General features: G+C 43.9%; 1 protein-coding gene across 1 annotated transcript in view; it reads left to right on the forward strand.

Annotated features, from left to right (window-relative positions):
- The window catches only part of LOC124151449 (intraflagellar transport protein 80 homolog), a 132805-nt gene that overhangs the window by 61623 nt on the left and 49588 nt on the right, over positions 1–21594 (forward strand). The window contains exon 12 of the mRNA XM_046523927.2: positions 3094–3158. Within this exon, the coding sequence (XP_046379883.1) occupies positions 3094–3158 (65 nt within the window). The remainder of the gene's footprint in view (positions 1–3093; positions 3159–21594) is intronic.

The following is a 21594-nucleotide window of genomic DNA, read 5'->3' on the forward strand; positions in this document are numbered from 1 at the left end:
ACAATATTGAATGATGTAACAACACGGCTATGGGTGTGATTTGTTTTAGTTGATGACGAGTATGTGTGTTATACCTTTTACACCCTGAAATGCTCAATAAGAATATTGTAAATTATGACAACTAAAATGAGAACATGATACTTCATTAGAATTACATTATACATATATAGAGGATATGTATACGTCAGAACATGATACTTTATTAGAATTACATTATACATATATAGAGGATATGTATACGTCAGAACATGATACGTCATTAGGATTACATTATACATATATAGAGGATATGTATACGTCAGAACATGATACGTCATTAGAATTACATTATACATATATAGAGGATATGTATACGTCAGAACATGATACGTCATTAGGATTACATTATACATACTTATAGTACATGTATATGCATATGTCAAATCAAAACACTTCTTAGGTCATGTAAAACGCAATCAATAGATAAACCTAATAATATATATTCACATGTTGTGATAAGTAAACATACCAGAAGTATGGCCTCCAGGTGTAGGTGACACTTAAGTCTGCCATGGCTACATTGCCAGGGCTACAGTGACATCAAAATACCTAAACATATTGAAATGATTCTAAATGTTCAATAAAACTGGCTTCCCTACACAATGCTCTTGCATGTGTAGACATTATTATCAAATCAGTGCTACTGTTTATACATATTTACAGATCTGAACATAGCACTACCATAAAACACAATAAATTACTGAACATCCTAAAACTATATAAATGTCCACACACTTACAATACATTTAACACATATATGATAATAGCCTCATAAACATATTCAAATAACATCCAGTCCAGGAGAATCTGACATTGACTAAATCTCTCACACATCATAACCAATACCTTATTTAACGTACACCTATTTATATAATCTTATTTATGAAAAGATAGATTTGTATATGTTTACATATTTAATTGGAAACATACCTTGACTTTACAAAATCTGTAAAATGTGCCCACTTGCTGTCGCCTGTCAGTGACTTGTCTGTGTAGTGACTGAGGTGCAAGTGAGGGTTAAAAAGCATGCAAAGCTGACCCTAAGGAAAACAATAGGGTCAACCACTCAACCAGAACATTTGCCCTGGCTGACACAAAGGAGCTGATAGGGTAGTGACTGACCCAAGCATAGCTAAGTTAAAAGGTGAATTATCATCTCTTCATTAAAATCCTTGAAACCCATACTGCAAACTAATACTAAATACTAATATAAATAACAATACTAATAACTAATGCTAATACTAATAATAGTACTTACAACACTATATCCTATATACACTATATACTAATACTGACACTAATAACTTGTGCTAATATTAATACTAATACTAACTACACTATGTCCTATATACACTATATACTAATACTGACACTAAGTGATTTACTGGTTAGTTGACACAGTCAAACAAAATCTGTGACTGCCACAATACCATGGCTGTACCTCAGGAAACATTGGGGTCCAACATAAAAAATCTGTTGGAAAAGAGAGCCATAGGGGTTGTGCAGACCCCAGCCTTAATGCTGGAGTTTCAACAGATGATACACAGCCTCCCCTTGTTCAACGAACAGTACCTGGAACATCCATCCTTCTTATTTCCCTGTATTTCTCTTGTCACTAGCCAGAGTGGCAAGGGTTAGCGAGCTTATTCGTTTGACATCACTTGTGTACGCTTTGAGCATGGTACGCACAGAGCGGTTCACCTCAGGCTGTGCTGGGATTTTATAGCTAAAAACCAGTTTCCAGGACAGCCCGTCCATTCTTTCACCCTCCCACCCTTATTGTCAGTTGTGGGCATGGCAGACAAGGAGGAACTCTAATTGTGCCCGGTGCATGCACTGTGAGTTTTCATTTGCTGCTCCAAGACTTGGCATGGTGCACAAAAATGGTTATTCATTCCCTTACTCAGATGTCCATGACCGAAGTCAGCTGCAACACCATTTCTTTGTGGTTGCGTGCTGTTATCCTTCAGGCTTACAAGATTGCTAATCTCAAGCTGCTGCGATGCAGGCGGTTACCTCGACGATCACTCAACACAATTATTGTTCTATTAGAGCCATCATGGAAGGATGTTTTTGGAGGTTGGACTCAGTGTTCACCAGCCACTACCTGAGGGACTTGGCTTTGGAAGACGTTGAGGGTTTTCGCAGTTTTGGACCTCTGGTCATAGCCCAGCGATGCCATGAAAACATACTGTCGGATACAGATGCATTAAGGGACTAATGCAGGATAAGTTAATAAATCTAGTCAAATCTAGATATTTTTTATATTTGTTTACTTATCCTGCATTACTTCGTCTAGGGCCCCACCCATCACAGACCTGCCTCCCCACAATATGTTCAGAAAAATTAGGTGTCACCAACAAGTAATATGAAGTTCCATGATGTCACCTCTTGTGGTATGAAGTGGCAGCCTGTGATTGGGCCCTGCTTCTGTAAGTGGAACAACTTTTTCTCATCCACTGGACCAAACACAGCTTTGTTTCTGTCAGAAATAAGCAGTAAATGCAGAGGTAATGCAAGATAAGTATATAAACACAAAAAATATCTAGATTTTACTAGTTTTCACCTTCCAAGAGTGCAGTCCTGTTGCATCATATCCACAACGAGTACTACTTGTGCATTTCATGTGCATGGGCTAAACGACTGGTTGCATTCAGGCATGTGTTTTTATATTTTTTTCCATCAGGTTCAATCTTGCACTTTTCATTGTTTAAAAGTCATCAATTTTTCCAGATGTATAAAAGCATCCAGTCAGTGTGAAATAGGCAGTAACGACATGTCACTGTTGACATATGAAGCTGTTGACTCCATATTCAGTCATATATTACATATAATATTGCCAAAATGTTAAACAGTATGACTTATGGACCAGACTTGAGTCAGATTCCCACTTGTCGTCAGGTCAGCTGTCACCTGATGACTTGATTCTCTGCAACCATGGCCTAATGTGTTGACTATGCAGTTGTCCTAGTTTCCCGGCTCACCTTGTTCATAGAGATTGTGATTGATATACTTGTGAATGGCATAGCCTTCATATAAGGTGTTATGTTTCAGTGGTGTATGTGTTTGATGCTCAGACTGGGAAGAGTATGGGAGATGGCAAGCCTGTTACTCACAAGGTAAGAAACACTTCTGCTATTATTATCTTCTGAATCAATATTTGAAACCAACAAGATTATCCTGTAGATAAAGTCTGAGGTATTTTGCAGTAGATAGCTGTTACCATACATTACTTCAAGTTTGCTTCGAACCTTCTGATTGGCGCACACTACTTTGATGAAGTTGAGACTAGGTATTGATGGACAAAATTGGCAACGATCCCATACAAAGGAACCAGAGGCTGAGCTGTCAGATATTAGGAATATTTACCTGTAAACAATGTGGTTCAGCTTCTAACTCATTGTCACTGAAGGTCAAAGGGCACTTGCGGCCCTTCCATCATCTGTTAACTTTCCACTTCTTGTCCAGTACAGCTGAAGAGATAAGCCTGTAACTTCAGTAGGATATGTAGCACTGTAATGGGCCTCAGATTGTAAATAAAGTTGAAGTTTTGGGGGGCTTTCTTCTTTAGCTCACATTGAACTTAGTATATTGTAGATCCTGTAATTAATGTGAGAGTGAAATTAATGCGAAAAATGTAAGTGATCTTTGCTTGCAGTAGAAAAACTACCTGTGAACAAACAGGTGATAACAAAATTACAGATAATACCTCACCAGACATGATGATTTACTATTTCAGTTGTGTTTCCTGTTATGCTAGACATTGTTTTATATGCAGAGATTTAGTTTACCATGTGTATTTGTCCAATTAAATAGGAATCAGCTGTACACACATTTTCTCTCAATCTACTGGTGGTTCCCTTAAATATCCCAATAATTTGATCCAGTGATCAAAATTAATTGTATCTGAAACTTTTTTATTTTTACTTGCATTATGCATGTTGTTTCTTCGGTCGAATGTTGAGCTAAAGCTACCAACTCTGAATGATGCCCCCAAACTCTGAACAACAGATTTTTTATTTATATTTTATTCATAAGGAATCAGATTGGGCACAAGTTTTTCACAACTTAGATGCCAGTCAATGTCATCCAACCCTTCCCTTGGTGCCAACACCTCTCCCAGATGTAACTCTAGATGTCGACACTCCTTGTCCTCCCTCATCAATGGCTATCACATCTCCAACCGTGCCTGACCACCGGCTTGTGCTCTAGCTCTCGCTCAACATGGGTCGACGATCTCTGCTCACCTTGACACCTTCGCCTCTCCTTCGTCGAGTGTCAATTCAGCCGACCATTCGACATCCTCCATGCTTAGGCCTAGGTTTCGGGATCTGTTGAGGAACCGTTCTTCCAGACATTCATCTTGATATAGTCTATCACCTTCACCTTGATGTTCAACGACAGAGCATCCTACGCCAACGAGTACAACTTCATAACAGGATCTGCAGATGACAGCACCCAGGGGTAGGAATTTCTTCTCCAGTTAGGCATTGTATGACACATGGTTGTCCATCACACCAGGCAGCACGTTACGATCGCCAGACTCATCATGAGCAACCATTGCCTAGACTCTCTACCTCCATAGACGTCATCAGTTTTTAGCCTAGGCTATGGGATGGATGTCGACAGTTCGTTCCAGTGTACAAAACCAGCGAGTCATCTGAGCACGACATTGTCATGTCATCAGCAGACTACAACACCTGGGCCCTGTTCCACAAAGCGATCTTAGTGCTAAGTCTGTCGTAAGTCTATGTTAAAGTATGGGAGTTACGATCATCTTAGCGCTACGATCGCTTTGTGGAACGGGGCCCAGATCATCATCAGATGATCCCGTCATTGTATAATTGTACGACTACCACAGGACATACACACACAGACTACTCTATCTGATCATCGAATGCCACGCCACGCCATCATGGTACACAGTGATACAATCGTCCAATGCGACATGATCATCTGTCACCTAGACAACCCGACTATACAGATCGACATCAGATAGACAATTTGCCTACATCTGTCTATGACGGTGAGGATGAAAACCCTATCCTTCATACAGACGGCACGCAACCTGATTTGATGGTGGAAGTCGTCTCTGGTACGGGTCACTGGTGCCCAGCTATCATTCATACATGCGAAAGTTTGGAGAGCTTTTGCACACATCTCTGCTATTGCCTCTTCTCAGTCAGGGAATACCATTTGTCGCAGTTACAGTCCATGATTACTCTGCAGGTGAACCAACTTCATTCACTCGAGACTCACCTTACGCCTAAACAGCTCTGCACTTCATCTTCAACGGTCGCCCACCAGTGGATGGTGCTGCCGTTTGGAATTTCCACAGCCCCATGGTTATTCACACGCATTACCAAGCCAATCATCAGCTATCTACATACCAAGGGGTTTGCCATTTACATCAATGACTGCCTGATGAACGATCAGCTTCACTGCCAAATGGGCTGGATCGGCAATGAGCAGCAGTCAGAACTCATTCTAACCCACACGTGGAGCATCAGCAGAGGGCATTATCAACAAAAAGCTGTCTCCCGAGCCTACCAGCCTACCAGCCTACCAGCCTACCACCAGGGACCTCTAAGACGACAAGTGGGAAGACATTCGGGCTACAGCCGAATCTCTCCTCAATTCATGGTGGACTTCCTGTTTACCCTACGTACCACAAAGGTCTCATCTGTCCCCCTGTGGACAGGGTTCCATACATCTTGGCTTATGTTGCGACTTTATGGCTAAGAATCAACAACCAGGCCAACCTGACAGGGGCTACATAGCAGCGTTGGCCTCTAGATGGGGAAATAGTACTTTTACTGTCCTACCAACATGTAACAATGTGGGACTCGATCATCCTAGGGCTTATTCTCCTAATGAGATCAGGACACTTGCATCCACCTCGAAATAACATGGTAACTACTCTGTTCAGGATTGCTTCTGGTAATCAAACACCGTCTTTCACAACATCTTGGTAGAGAATGTGAACGGCATACTCAGTTTTTGACTGTTGATGGTCGCACAACATGCCGCCTGTTCTCCTTTTTTTGTGTTCTTAGCTTTTCCTGAAGGTATGCACAACCACCTTCCGTCAGATAAAGGCTTATGCATAATGCATTGCAGGCTAGAATAAAATCAGAATAATTACTTCATTACATTTCTACAGGGGTCGGGAAACGGTCATATGCGCCGGACATGTCCTATTGGGAATCTCAAATGTCTGATTTAAAATATTGCTTTCCGGACATTTAAATTTTTCTGTCCGGACATTTTAAAAAACAAACAACGCTACCTTCGGGGTCCAAATAATTGATGAGCGTTATTGTATCCCTTCAACGACTTCAGGTGAATAAACAGGCATAACAAACTTGGTCAATAAAAGTATGAAATTTGATATAAAACATCACTAGACATGATGATTTTACCATTTAAAATGTATTTCCTGCTCTCAAAGGCATTGTTTTTTTTATATGCAGAGATTAAGATTACCGTGTGTATTTTCTCGTAAACTAAGCCGGAAATAGCAATTAGCTGTGCACACGTTTCCTCCCAATCTACTGGTGATTCAGTTAAAACGTACCCAGTGATACCACTTATTCTCTTTCAGATTAAATCCTCCTTGGGGCACTTATTGCATTTTCCTTGCCCAAGAAAATCTACATGACATAGGTGTTACCATTTTCCTTAATAAAAAATGTTACCACACAAAAAACAGCGTTTTTGTTTGATATATGACCACCCCAACGGGGCCTCACCCTCTACGGGCGACACACGCCAAGGGGAGCGACTCTCACCCAAATCACTTTTCCTTATGTCATCAGACTGTACAGACGTACTTGTAAGACTGCTGAGAATTTAATTTCGTCCTAATTATCGTGGAATATGGAAGACATGGCTCAAACTGTATGTGTGGTATTATGTCTCCCCCAGAATGGAGGGAGACATATTGTTTTTGGCACGGTTCCCGTCGGCGTCGGCGTCCCCACCGTTTCCGGACCATAACTCAGAAACCGTTTAATATTTTTTCGCGAAACTTTGTATACACATTAACCAAGCACTGAAGTGGTGCCTTTTGCTATTTAGAGATTTTTGACATTTTTATTTTTTCTCGTTTCCATGGAGATAACTTGAACATAGGCTCTGAATGGGGGTAAGCTTTGTTTCCTGACCATAACTCAGAAAACCGTTTAATATTTTTTCGCGAAACTTTGTATACACATTAACCCAGCACTGAAGTGGTGCCTTTTGCTATTTAGAGATTTTTGACATTTTTATTTTTTCTCGTTTCCATGGAGATAAGTTGAACATAGACTGAATTGGGGTAAGCTTGGTTTCCGGACCATAACTCAGAAACCGTTTAATATTTTTTTGCGAAACTTTGTATACACATTAACCCAGCACTGAAGTGGTGTCTTTTGCTATTTAGAGATTTTTGACATTTTTATTTTTTCTCGTTTCCATGGAGATAAGTTGAACATAGGCTCTGAATGGGGGTAAGCTTTGTTTCCTGACCATAACTAAGAAACCGTTTAATATTTTTTCGCGAAACTTTGTATACACATTAACCCAGCACTGAAGTGGTGCCTTTTGCTATTTAGAGATTTTTGACATTTTTATTTTTTCTCATTTCCATGGAGATAACTTGAACATAGACTCTGAATTGGGGTAAGCTTGGTTTCCGGACCATAACTCAGAAACCGTTTAATATTTTTTCGCGAAACTTTGTATACACATTAACCCAGCACTGAAGTGGTGCCTTTTGCTATTTAGAGATTTTTGACTTTTTTATTTTTTCTCGTTTCCATGGAGATAAGTTGAACATAGGCTCTGAATGGGGGTAAGCTTTGTTTCCTGACCATAACTCAGAAACCGTTTAATATTTTTTAGCGAAACTTTGTATACACATTAACCCAGCACTGAAGTGGTGCCTTTTGCTATTTAGAGATTTTTGACATTTTTATTTTTTCTCGTTTCCATGGAGATAAGTTGAACATAGACTCTGAATTGGGGTAAGCTTGGATTCCGGACCATAACTCAGAAACCGTTTAATATTTTTTCGCGAAACTTTGTAAACACATTAACCCAGCACTGAAGTGGTGCCTTTTGCTATTTAGAGATTTTTGACATTTTTATTTTTTCTCGTTTCCATGGAGATAAGTTGAACATAGGCTCTGAATGGGGGTAAGCTTTGTTTCCTGACCATAACTCAGAAACCGTTTAATATTTTTTCGCGAAACTCTGTATACACATTAACCCAGCACTGAAGTGGTGCCCATTAGTTGTTTGAAATTTCTAGGAGTTCTATTTTTGTCTCTGTTATTTAGTAATGGAGGGTGGGAATGAAGAGATGGGGTTTAACGTGAAGTAAACGAATGAATGGGGGTTAGGTGAGTTGGGGGAGACATATGTTTTTACGAGTAAAAACACTTTCTAGTTTTTCCCTTTCTTTCTTGCAAAGGCATAATTCCTCGCATTTTATGTTTTTTTATATGTTGTACCTCGGCCGCCACGTGCGCGTGCCAAGTTTGTTTCACGTACTGGCGGCCGCCATGTAGCTTATTCTGTTTTGGTAAAATTCCATGTTCGTGTACAACCGACGTGGCTTTTTTTATCTTAACATTATTTCACTACATTGTTTCCTTTTCAACCCGGCTGTAACTTTAATAAATTGCCCTGCGGGCGCAAGTTACTGTGTGTTTTTTTCTACTCGGGGGGGGGGGAGGTTTACTACGCTCCCTTTATATGTTACAAATGTATACACGGCCTTGGCTATCGATATCGTGTGTCGCATTTTCGTTACGCCTTTGCATATGTTGTGTTGTAATTATGCATGTATCTTTCTGCAATTTTCGCAATTCGCAGTGATACACACAACCCGTTCCCTATCCGTTTAGTATTATCGGTCTGTTGCAGACTTTCAAAGGTTGTTTGGGGTGCGACGCGTCGATACCACTGCAGGACTCCCACCTTAAGTGCATTTGCTGCTTGGCGGAGGAGGGCTACGATGACCAGTCGTGTGCCATATGTGGCGACTTCACTCCCAAGGCCAGAAAGCGTAGGCACACTGACGTAATACATTTTACGGGATTATTGGAGGCGGGGGCAGACATACGTTCGGCAAAATCTGACCCCCCTGTCAAAGGTTAAGGGCAAGAAGACAAAGTCTTCCGCCCCGGTCCCTTCCACCTCCTCTGCGCCTGTATCACAGTCCGGGGGTGAGGGCTCTCGGGTCCCCGAGGTTCCCCCCCTCCCCTGCACCTATTAACCTTGCTGATGTTTCGGCGCTTCTGCGGTCGCAGGTGGCGTCGATGTTTGGGATGTCAAGTCTCAGCTCCGAAGGATGCGGATGCGGCTGCGGGGCCTCGTGGAATGCCTGGCGTCGGCCGTGGCAGGCCACTTGGCCTCGGGAAGACTCGCGTCCGGGCTTCGGCTCTGGTTCGCGGTCGCTCCCCGGCGGAGGGGTGGCAGGCAACGGCTCGTCCACTTCCTCGGCTTTGGTTTCCTTGGCGGAGCCGGAGGCTTTTATCGAGCCTGAGGCTTAGTCCAGTGGACCCGTGCCCGTGAGCCAGGTGGGTTCTCTTGAACCCCCAGCACCTCGGGACCGGGGCCTTCGGGCGCCCCCTTCCTGTTTAATCTACTTCCTCTCTCGCCGAGGAGTCGGAGGCTATCTTAGGCTCAGAGTCGAGGGATGCGGAGTGGATGGAGGAGGGAGGGGATAACTCGGAGGCTCCGGTGAGTTTTTCCTTCGCATCCTCGCTGAGGCATGTCAGGGATAAAATTGTCCAAGTACTGCCTCAGGTGGCTGCCCCTATGCCCGTCTCAGATCCGTCTGAGTTCCGCCTTCTGGGGGATGCTTTTGTTCCATGCAAAGCGCCCCAGGTGCGGCTCCGCATTCTGACCTCGCTGGTACACGAGGTCATCGATCCTCTGCTATCGGGGGCCCGTAAAAGGTTCGATCTTCCCGAACTTACTAGGCGGTACCCGTTGGCGGAGGACCGTGACTTCGAGGTGCCGGTCATGGATGAGTGCGTCTGGACTTCGGTGACCCTGAGGGGGTCTTCAACCCCCAACTTAGCCAAGGCTAAGCAGGGCCGGCGTTTGCCACCCTTCCCTATGTGCGGGGTGGAGATGAAGGCGGCTTACGTTTGCTTTGAGGAGCAATACTGTAATGCTTGCCAACAGCTCTGTATCGCCGTCCACTCGGCTTACTTGTCTGCTGTGCAGCGGGAGCTGGTGGGGGAGGGGCAGTCCGACTCTTTGGAGTTGGCTGGCCAACTCACCGAGGTCCACAGTCATCTGGTGAGGGATGCTATCCGTAGCTGCGCCTCCCAGATGATTAGCGCAGTCATGGGCATGCGCCGGCTGTGGATGTCCATGTTTAAGTACTCGGCATCCACACGCCAAGAACTACTTGCGCTCCCGTTTAAGTTGGGTTCTACCCTCTAACGCCTTGTTGGAGGTGCCTAGCACCAAGCTGCACAAGCGGGCCTTCCCCTTTGCCTCCTCCTGTGCTGATACGCCGGATCGGAAGTCCAAGCCTGCCTGGAAGCAGCCACTTCCTTCAGGCAAGGGCAAGAAGGGCAAGGGCCGGGACAAGGCAGCTGGCCAGGGCCATCAGTTTTTTCGCGGGGCTGGGAACCGATGGGTTCCCAATAGCTCCTGCCCAGCCCCAGGTGGTCCCACAGTTGACAGTCCTAGGGCTGCCGACTGTTGGGGTTCATTGCCTGTTGCCGGAAGTTCCCGTGGGCGGCCGACTCTTTCTCTTCCTGACGGAATGGGAAAAGGTGTCCTCCAATCCCTGGGTCATGTCCACATTCAGGGAAGGCCACTTACCTCAGTGGAAACTTCTTCCGCCTCCCTTCTCCGGGATAAGGCGCACTCCGGTGTCCGCTACCCGAGAGAAGGCGGACATACTTCGTCCCGAGATCGTAGCACTGCTAGACAAAGCTGCTACCTATACACCCCGAGTTCAAGAAATACCTGAGGTTTTCTTTCGAGGGGAGGTGTTATCAGTTCCGGGTTCTACCCTTCGGGATCTCCACGGCTCCGAGGGTGTTCACCAAGCTGATGTTGATTCCTGCCCAAGTGGCCAGGTCGCAAGGTCGGTTCTGTCATCCGTACCTCGATGACTGGCTGCTAAGAACGCTATCTCATCATATGTGTCAGATTGCTACACAAGCGGTGTTAGACATTCTGGTATCTCTTGGGTAGATAGTCAACCTAACGAAGTCAGATCTGAACCCTACTCAGTCTCTGGTCTTCTTAGTCGCGAATTTCAACACAGAGAGCGGGCTTGTCTCCCTCTCACAAGACCGCATTGTCAAGGTCAGGAGTGTAACTGCACTGTTCCTTCTTTCCAAGAGACATACTGCGTGCACTTGGCTGCAGTTACTGGGCAATATGGTCGCAACAGTGGATGTGGTTTGGCGAGCACGTTTGCGAATGAGACCCATTCAGCAGACATTGCGTCGGTTGTGGGCGAACTCGGAGGATCTCGAGAATGTTCTCAGACCCCTGAGTGGCTCATCCCACACCTTCAGTGGTGGACCAAGGACGGGAATCTGTCCCGGGGGCTCCCCCTCAACACTCCCGTTTCGTCATTCTCCGACTCGTCACTCTCCGGCTAGGGAGGCCTTCTGAACGATCACACTGCCTCGGGACTGTGGTCCCAGCAGGAGATCGAGCTGCACATCAATGTGCTGGAACTGAGAGCGGTCAGGTTGGTATTCCAACGCTTCCTGGATCTGCTTCGTGGCCAGGTGGTTCGTCTAGAAATGGACAACCAGACGGCGGTGAATGGTGTCTCCATCGCTTCTCCAAGAGATGTGGCAGTTCCTCCTATGGTGCGACCTTCACGCTTTTAGGGTGATACCTGTTTATCTCCCAGGGGTGGACAACGTCCGTGCGGACGCTCTGTCTTGCCGGATCCTCGCTCCTCACGAGTGGAGGCTCGACCCGGGGATATTCCGGATTATCTCCCGATTATACGGGTCGTTCCAGGTGGATCTGTTTGCGTCTGGGGTGAATCACCAGACACCAACGTTCTGCTCCCAAGTCCCCAACCCGAGGTCGGCGGCACCGGACACCATCCAACTAGATTGGACAGACTTCTGTGGGCCTTCCCACCAGTTCCTCTGATTCCCAGGGTCCTTTCTCAGCTAGCCACTCAGCCTGTGTGGCTTCTTGTGCTCCTGGCACCTCTTTGGTCAGCGCAGAGTTAGTTTCCCGTAATACTCAGGTTTCTGGCTCAGCCTCCTGTTCTATTATCTTTACTACCAGACCTCCTATCCAAGAACGGGGCACTCCACCCGAATCCCAGGATTCAGTTGGTGGCTTGGCCACTGTCAGGAATCGCCTCCAGGAGAGCGGTATTCCTGCACGACAGACACAATACTGGCTTCGTGGAGGGATTGACAAACGTTCAGTATGAGGATAGATGGGCCTGCTATGTGCGCTGGTCTGTCGATAGAAGGCATGCAGATTCTAGTCGCGGTGTTAGAGTTCTTCCAACCACGACTTGATGCCGGCCTGGTCGCATCGACAGTCAGGGGGTACTCGACAGCCATTGCGGCCTTTCACATCCCTATCAACGGGCAACTTCTGTGTGCGCACCCTTTAGTGCAGCGATTTTTAACAGGAGTGGACAGGATCCGACTGCCTGTCCGGCGGATCAGTCCCCCGTTCTTGATTGTCTGTCCGGTCCTTCCTTTCGGGATCTGTCGTCTCTCTCTCTTCAGCTGTTGAGCTGGAAGGCGGCTTTCCTTGTGGCGGTGATGTCAGGTAGACGGGTAGGCGACATTCAGGCAATGTCCGCCGATCCCGAGCTGACAGTCTTCCACTGGGACAGTCAGTATTTGCCTACCGGACTCTTACCGTCCTAAGGTCGCACACATTTTCCACGTGACGGCACCTATGGAGCTACCTGCTTTTTCACAGCCTTCCTCGTCGGGGACCTCTGCAAGACATGCTCATGTCTTGGATGTCCGCAAGATTCTCAAGGTCTATATCAGCAAGACTAAGGATATCCGTAAAGATAACCAATTATTCTGCTGTTACGGCGGTAGGAAGGCTGGCTCCCCTGTGAGCAAACAATTTATTTCACGGTGGATTGTCTCTGCTATCTGTTCGGCGTATACGAACAAAGGGAGGGACCCCCCTGAGGGGCTAAAGGCTCATTCGGTTAGGGCAGTGGCTACGTCAAAAGCGTATGCCGCAGCTCTGCCCATTTAGGAGATCTGCTCCGCGGCTATTTGGAGCCGGCCGAGTACGTTCATCAAACACTACCAAATCGATAAACACTCCAGGGAGCGTGGTTGGTTCGGTCAGTCAGTTCTCCGCACTGGGCAGAGTTCTACATCTCTAGCCGATTGAGTCTTCGAGGTTTTAGAATGTTCTCGGGTTTTCTTGACTTTGTTATGCTCCGTCTCCTCTCTTCTCTCCGGGAATGACGATTCTTCGGTAGTCATTACTAATCGATAATAGACTCATTTTGCACACGGCACTCGCTCCATCCAACGGGACCCTACAGCCTGCATAGCTACCAGGCGTATTGTCCCTAGCGATTATTGTCCCCTGTAATACTTGTACAAAAGTGTGTGTGGGGGGGGGTGTTCTTGAGTTTTCACTCGTTTTATGATGAAGCCCACTACTGCGGCTTTTTTCATAGCGTTTGGTCAGACCACGCCCTGTCTCAAGCCCCCGCCTCTCGACGGTGGTGCCTCACGATAAGGTGGGTTCCATTTTTTTAATTCTCTATAGTCTTGTAAAACGATGTGTTTATTTACGCTTGTTGCTCACAAATGCCACTTCCTTTATTATCTTTAGGAGTCTATCTTGATGCAATAAGTGCCCCAAGGAGGATTTAATCTGAAAGAGAATCGTACAAACATGTTGAGGTTATGGATTCTCTGATGAAATCCTCCTTGGGGCACGGCCGCCCGCCTCCCCACATTCCGTCTGCTATGAGACATTGGAAAAGTGATTTGGGTGAGAGTCGCTCCCCTTGGCGTGTGTCGCCTGTAGAGGGTGAGGCCTCGTTGGGGTGGTCATATATCATACAAAAACACTGTTTTTTGTGTGGTAACATTTTTTATTAAGGAAAATGGTTACAACTATGTCATGTAGATATTCTTGAGCAAGGAAAATGCAATAAGTGCCCCAAGGAGGATTTCATCAGAGAATCCATAACCTCTACAGGTTTGTACGAATTTTGATGCAATGGTGGGAAGAAATTGTATCTGAAATTATTATTTTATCAGGAATAATATATTCCAATATCGTGTTATTTTAGTTGCAGCTTCCACAATATATACTTAAAATTATAAGAACCATAAGCGTAGCACTTTGGTACAGATGGTATGCAGGATAGTTTTTGACATATGGAACGATGTTGACCAGCCACCGTAGGGACTTCTCGCTCTACATGTATTTCGATTTCGAAAACGTTATGTTGACATTTAATAGTCAAACTGCCTCAAATATGACTTTTAGCGAGTCATGGTACTGCATTTATGATATGTGTATCCATTCTCTTGCAACTAAAGTTCGTTTCAAGGCGTCAATAGCGGTAATCTAACCGTGGTTGCTGTAAATAACGGTGAGTTGTGCGATCTACCGATCACTTCGCATACGATTTCGCCGAAATTATTGTAAACATTATTGTAAATATTGAATGAAATATAGAATAATATTAATTAAATATATTGCAAACTCTAGTCCAGATTTTTTTTATGACCAGATATTATAATGATAGGATTAAATTGTGTTCTTCAGTTCGGATTTGTTGACTTGTGTTTCCGGTGTTACTTGATCGCGGTGATCAGCTGATAATGTTTTCTGAGATGGGGGAAAACATTGTGTCATTTGAAAACTTGAGTTAACTATAAATGTTAGTAAATTTTGGGAGCCATGCTTTACCGCGCAATATAACCGAAGCGCTCAATAGCGAGGGAACACTGTACATAACAACTTGTAATGTGTGTGAAAAGTCGTACGAAAATACGCTTTTTGAAGGGGGCGTGGCCTAAATGCAAATGTCTGATTGGGATTTTAAATTTTCCGGACCCCTGCATTTCTAAGTACCTACCCTTGGACTGTTGCTTTTCCTCCCCACTGATACTTCAGGTGAGTTCAAGAAACTCAGTGATCACACAGGGGCATCTGAGGTAACTCCAGTGAGCAATCATAGGGTACTCTTTGTCCAGCAAGTTTATTTATATCAAGAATACTTCTGAAGTCTTCTTTCCATCCCATGGATACTGTCAACCTGAAAGAAACAATATGCAGGATTTAAATAGAGAATATATTCTGATATTTTAAGTTTTTTGGCAGGAACGATGTATTTCAATATCATGTTATATAATTAGAACACTATCAACCATAAGGGTAGCGTTTTAGTACAGCTAGGTATTGCCAGATATTTTTTAATGATGGTCACTTACCAGAGTCTTACTATCTCAATGGAAAACATGATGTCACACTACAACAAACGTGTCCGAGAGAGAGAGAGGTGTCGTTTCAAGAGCACGACATAAAACATATTTTTTTCCTCTTTCAATGGCAACAAGTTTGACTTTGACTCTTTCATAGTGGTGTGTTTGTCCAGACCATATCTCTAAAACTAATAGGTGTACTTTCTTGACATTTGGCACACACACAGACCAGGTTGTCAAATGCTACCTTTGGCTACTTAGGGGTGTTTAGAATTCATGTTTTCTCCCAGACAGACAGATTAGTTAGAATTTCTCTTATCAAATTGGACTTCAAGTAACTGTCAAATGATTTGTTCTTTCGAATTTGTGGGGGCCGGAGGGATTAGTTATCTTCTGATGACTCTTGTTTATGTTTTAGTGACAACAAGTTGGACTTATACTGACACTGAGAGTAGTGCTCATTTCTGGATGTCAAGAAGTTTCCTTGATTAAGTCCAACATGTGGAAGTAATGTACAGTCAAGTCTCGTTAATCCGACACTCGTTAATCCGACACTCAGCTTTATCCGACACAAATGATGGGAACCGATTGATTCAGTGAATTTAGTCCCGTTAATCCGACATTCTCGCATTCCAACTCCGACAGACCTAATTTGCAACGAATTACCGAAATCACTCATTAATCAGTCTCGTTAATCCGACACAGTGGTCAGCGTACTCCGTGGTCATCTGCCCGCGAGTACACAACCCCGTGTTTTGACACGCACTGGCTGCAGGGATTATCTCAACAATTAACAGGAAAAGCTATTCAAACCTGTATGTACAAAGCTATACAAATGTAGTTTACAAATTGAAGCCAGATAAATGTGCATGAAGCCAGTTTAAAATACGAAAAGGTATATAAAACATGGTCGACTCACCTTGTAACATTCGACAAAATGTCTGTCTGCAGTACACCTCCGAGAAAGCGTGCACGAGTAGAAATCACCCCCCAAATCAAGAAGGAGATCTGTCAGTTTAAGCAGAGTAAACCAAACATCACTCAGAATGAAATCATCACATTTGTACTTGAAAATTTCTGCGTGAAGATCGGCAGATCAACAATTTCCGCCATTTTGAAGGAATCATCGAAATTGACAGCAGTTTCTTCATCGGACACCAGCACATCCCGAAGTCGAAAGCCACACCAAGAAGAATTAGAAAATGCAGTGTTCTTGTGGTTTTCAAACGTGAGAAAGAGAAACATCATGTTAAATGACGAACTTCTTAAAACTCAAGTGAAGGTGTTAGGTGACAAATTAGGCGTTGAAGATTTTTCATACAGCACTGGTTGGCTCCATCGCTTCAAGCTGAGACATGGAATTAAGAGACAGGCCAAAGACAGGCCAAAGATCGCTTGACAGTTATGTTGGCATGCAATGCGACAGGAACTGGGAAACTAAAGCCATTAGTTATTCATAAAAACAACAGGCCACGTTGTTTCAGCAGAACATTTGACCCTACATCAGTTTTCCACTGGTATGTAAACAAGAAGGCATGGATGACTTCATTAATATTCAAAGCCTGGCTACTGATCTTGGATCGGCAAATGCGATTGGAGCGACGCCACGTGGTATTGTTGTTGGACAATGCCCCATCCCATGCTACTGTCGACACAACTAATGTGAAATGTCACTTTTTGCCACCAAACACAACAGCACACATTCAGCCACTAGATGCCGGGATAATAAAGAATTTCAAGCTTTATTATAAGAAACTTAAAATGAAGTTACACCTTGACAATGTTGAAGCAGAAGAACCACATCCCCTAGACGTGAAGCGAGCTCTGCTTTTTATCAAGGCTGCTTGGAATGAAGTGAAGCAAGACACAATCATTAACTGTTGGCACCTGTATTCTCCCAGATGCAACTGCTACAGCTGAACCCGTCATCACCGACCTCGAAGCCATCAACGCAATTAATGCCACTTTCAACACCATGTACGGCGACACGGCATTGAGCGAAGGCTTTTTGACCGCCGATGACGACATCCCATGTGAGGAAGAGCTGACCAACGATGCCATCGTTGACATCGTCTGAGGACAGCCTGACGATGTTAACACAGATAACACAGAGGATGAAGCAGACGACAGCGAGGATCCAATTATCCCACCAGCAGCAGCCATCAAGGCATATCTCACTCAACTTGCATGCTTCGTCGAACACCACTTAGATGTGTTTTCCGTTACTGACTTGGACTTCATTACAAAAATGCAGGGGACTTTGAGAAATGTGCCTTCAAAATGTGAGAAACAGAAAACACTGAAAGACTATTTTAAGTAGATGCAGCAAGTTGTCAAGACAGTAGCACTTGCATTTACATGAGGAAACGTGTGTCGTTGATGTGATAAATTCAGTGAGTAATGTCTCTATTGTTATGTATAAATGGCAAAAATTATTATTATTTTTGCAATGTCACTAATTATAAATTAAGGAGTGAATGAAAAAACAACATAACAATATAAATATTTCGTTTTTAATGATTTTATTACAAGGTACACAGGGTTATTATCTATCGTGAAGACGTCCGATTTTCGATCACAAATCACTTAATTTGGTTAATCCGACATACTCGTTAATCCGACACAATCATGTGCAACCAACGATGTCGGATTAACGAGACTTGACTGTATTCAGACTGAAAATATATAGATCTGAGGATAGGGTTGCAAACACCTCTACTTTCTTATGATATTGGATTTAACCTTTCCAGGTTCATAGTGTCAAATGCAACATGATCCAACATAACTCTGTGAATGTTATACATCCAGTCCCCAAAGCTGGTCTGTTTTTCCTCCATACCAAGACAGTTACTGTAAATCATGAAATTAATGCATCACCAAATTCATGCCAGTGTCAACCCCTGGCCTGTTTATTGGGGTAAGTCCCGGTCGGGTAATCTGGATTAATGGTAGTGCATGCGTAGTTGGCTGACGATAGTCTTTTCTGGTGAAAGGGTCCCTGGTGAAACTCATGTCAGCCGGTTATCAATTACTGTTACTGATTAGGTGAGTGAACACATTTTATACCGATTATGGATTAATTTATTTTTAGTGAGCAAATTCATTCAATTTGAGTATAAGTACGAGATAGTCATACACTATTGCATAGCATCACAATATGGCAAACGCACAAGTTTCTTATTTTATTCCAAACAATCGTGGAGGACAGTGTTTGGTGTAATTCTGCTACAAATTTAGTTTCAAGTCCAGAAATGGCATCAAAATCCACTGGCACTGTTGTCTGAGATCATGCCTTTCCACAATCAGCACCCTGAACAATCTCGTGACCACCTACAACAACTCATCCAAATCACCAGTTCCAAACCTAACCTCTTCCGGATTTTAGACTTTTATAAAGACAGATCAGTCTTTCGTTGAATTTACCATTCTGCAGCTCAATGCTGGTGGTACACGCCATATGAAGAAAAGAAAATACTGACAACTTGAGCATACTCTTGACCGTTACAAAAGACAATTTCTTGCTGGGGAGAAATGTGCTGTAGAGTACCTCGATGCCATCTCACATCTAACTGAAATATGTTTTTACTTATCCTGCATTACTCCTTAATGTATTCACTGCTCACCTTTTACAGTAGTGAAAGCTGTGATTGATCCTGCTTGAAGGAATAAAGATGTTGTTCCGTAGCAGGACCCCCAATCACTAGCTTACCAGGCGCCTACTTTATCAACTGGGGTGGATAAGCAACGGCTGAAGTTGGAACTAATTCAATCCTATGGACTCCAATTCATAGGAAGGTTATTTCAGACCAATGTAGACCTCCTATCAGTGCCAAGGGACAGATGAATAAATACCCTATGTTATCTGTTCCCCGCCCTACAGCAGCCCATCACACTTCACCAATGGCAAGTGCTTCTGGGACTGCTTACCTCAACTCAGGACTTGACGATCAGGGGTCGATTGCAATTGCGACCGATCCAACAGTTTCTGGTTCCTGACATCAGGCAACAGGACCCATTGGTATCCATCGCTTTACCGTCTTAAGAGGTGTCTCGAACATCTTAAGAGGTGTCTCCTTAACAGAGCTATCCCCCTCGCTACACATATTCGTAGACGCTTCTCTGCAGGGTTGGGGTGCACACCTACAGGACCAGACAGCATCAGTGTTGTGGTCCGGCACACAGTGCGCTTGGCACATCAACAACCTAGAATTGGAGGCGCTTGTTCTAGCGATAACACATTGGCACCCAACTCGCCATATCCACCGACAACATCACGGTGGTCTGGTGTCTACGGGATCAGGGGACCACTCACTCGCACTCTCTGCTCAAACAGATGTTCAGGTTTTTCAGTCTAGTGGATCAACTGGGTCTGCACTTCCTGGTCCATCACATACCCGGTTCATCACATACCCGGATGTCAGAATGTGCTGGCAGACGCCCTATCCAGGCCAGACAGATTGGCACCCACGGAGTGGAAGCTCAACCCAGAGGCGTTCCATCTCCACGCCTCTCCACACACCATCATTTTTTTTACCTCACCAAGAAAACAATTTTTCTCTTGGCCTTAGTACTCATGTACGCTTCAAGCGAGGTACGCACCATCTATGGATATGCTGGGATTTTATAGAAAAAAAACAGTTGCCAGGACAACCCAATCAATCTTTCACTGTCCCACCATTATCGTCCATCGAGGGAGTGGAAGACGAGGATGAACTCTTATTATGCCCGGTGCGTTCACTACGGGTGTTCATCCACCGCTCCAAGACTAGGCATGGTACTCGGAAACGATTGTTTATTCAGGTCTCTGAGGCATCCACAGCCAAAGACAGCCACAATACCATTTCTATATGGTTGTGAGCTATCATTCTTCAGGCTTACAATATTGCTAAACTCGAGCCACTGAGAGCTAATAACCCCCATGAGATTCGTGTGGTTACCTCCACGATGGCTCTACACAGTAATTGTTCAATTAGAGCCATCATGAAAGGATGTTTTTGGAGGTAGGATTCGGTTCACTGCCTGAAGGACGTGGCTTTAGAAGATGTCGAGGGTATTCGCAGTTTTGGTCCGCTGGTCGTAGCGCTGCAGATAACCAACCTGCGATGCCATAAAAACAATTGAATCATGTCCAGAGCCAGTATTTTATATATCTGAATGTTTTCAAGCCTCCACACCATCGGATACAGATGCATTAAGGAGTAATGCAGGATAAGTTAAAAAATCTAGTAAAATCTGTATAAAAAATGTATATCATGTCAATATCGGGGGTTATTTCATACAGACTATAGACTGTAGCACATGCTAATCAGAACATGCAGATTATCTCTTGGCATGTCACAGAGGACGTGGGACGACCCCATTTATTGTTATCTTTGCCATGGCATTGTTTCCACCCCTGTGCAGTGAACCTGACATGACAATACTGTATAACCTCCAGATAATAAGGCTTAAATAAATAATAAGAATTGGTTGTCAGGCAATGGCTTTTTTTTGCTATTTTTTTTTAGTGGTGTTACCAAATAAACAGTTGTGTACAATCAACCTCTTGGGTGGGATCCCTACATAAATGTATTCCTTGATGAGTTAAATACTGGAATATAGTGTTTCAATACCGTTGGACTTCCAGTGTGTGGACTCCTAGATTTCACAATGCGAAAACGTTATCGTGAGCACACAACACCAGAAGAATCATGTCAACAAATCTGTACTGAAGTACGCCAATAACTTTTCTCCAAGATTTCACTCAATTTTGTTTACATTAATTTCAACGAAATCATGTATGATCTGACCAAGTTTGCAATTGGCAAATACTATTGCCGCCATGACCATAACATAGAACATGAGATGCGCAGTACATCAGTGCATGGAAGTAACTGCATGCTATATTTGATTGTGTTGTTTTTAAGCATTGTAGCATTTCACTGCCAGGGTAGTGTGTGTTCAAGACGCGGAATGTTTAAGGATTTATTTTTTTTAAATGGAAATAAAAACGAAAGGTGTGGTGGAATTTGTGATGATGTGGCATAGCTTGAGAACTTTAGCCTAATGTGTCAACTGATTAATCCGAACGAGGGACACTCACCACTTATTTAATATTTTCATGTTTGCATTAATTTCACGATTTACA

The sequence above is a fragment of the Haliotis rufescens genome, unplaced genomic scaffold, assembly GCF_023055435.1.
Source record: "Haliotis rufescens isolate VD_foot unplaced genomic scaffold, xgHalRufe1.0.p SCAF_9, whole genome shotgun sequence".
Taxonomy (NCBI): domain Eukaryota; kingdom Metazoa; phylum Mollusca; class Gastropoda; order Lepetellida; family Haliotidae; genus Haliotis; species Haliotis rufescens.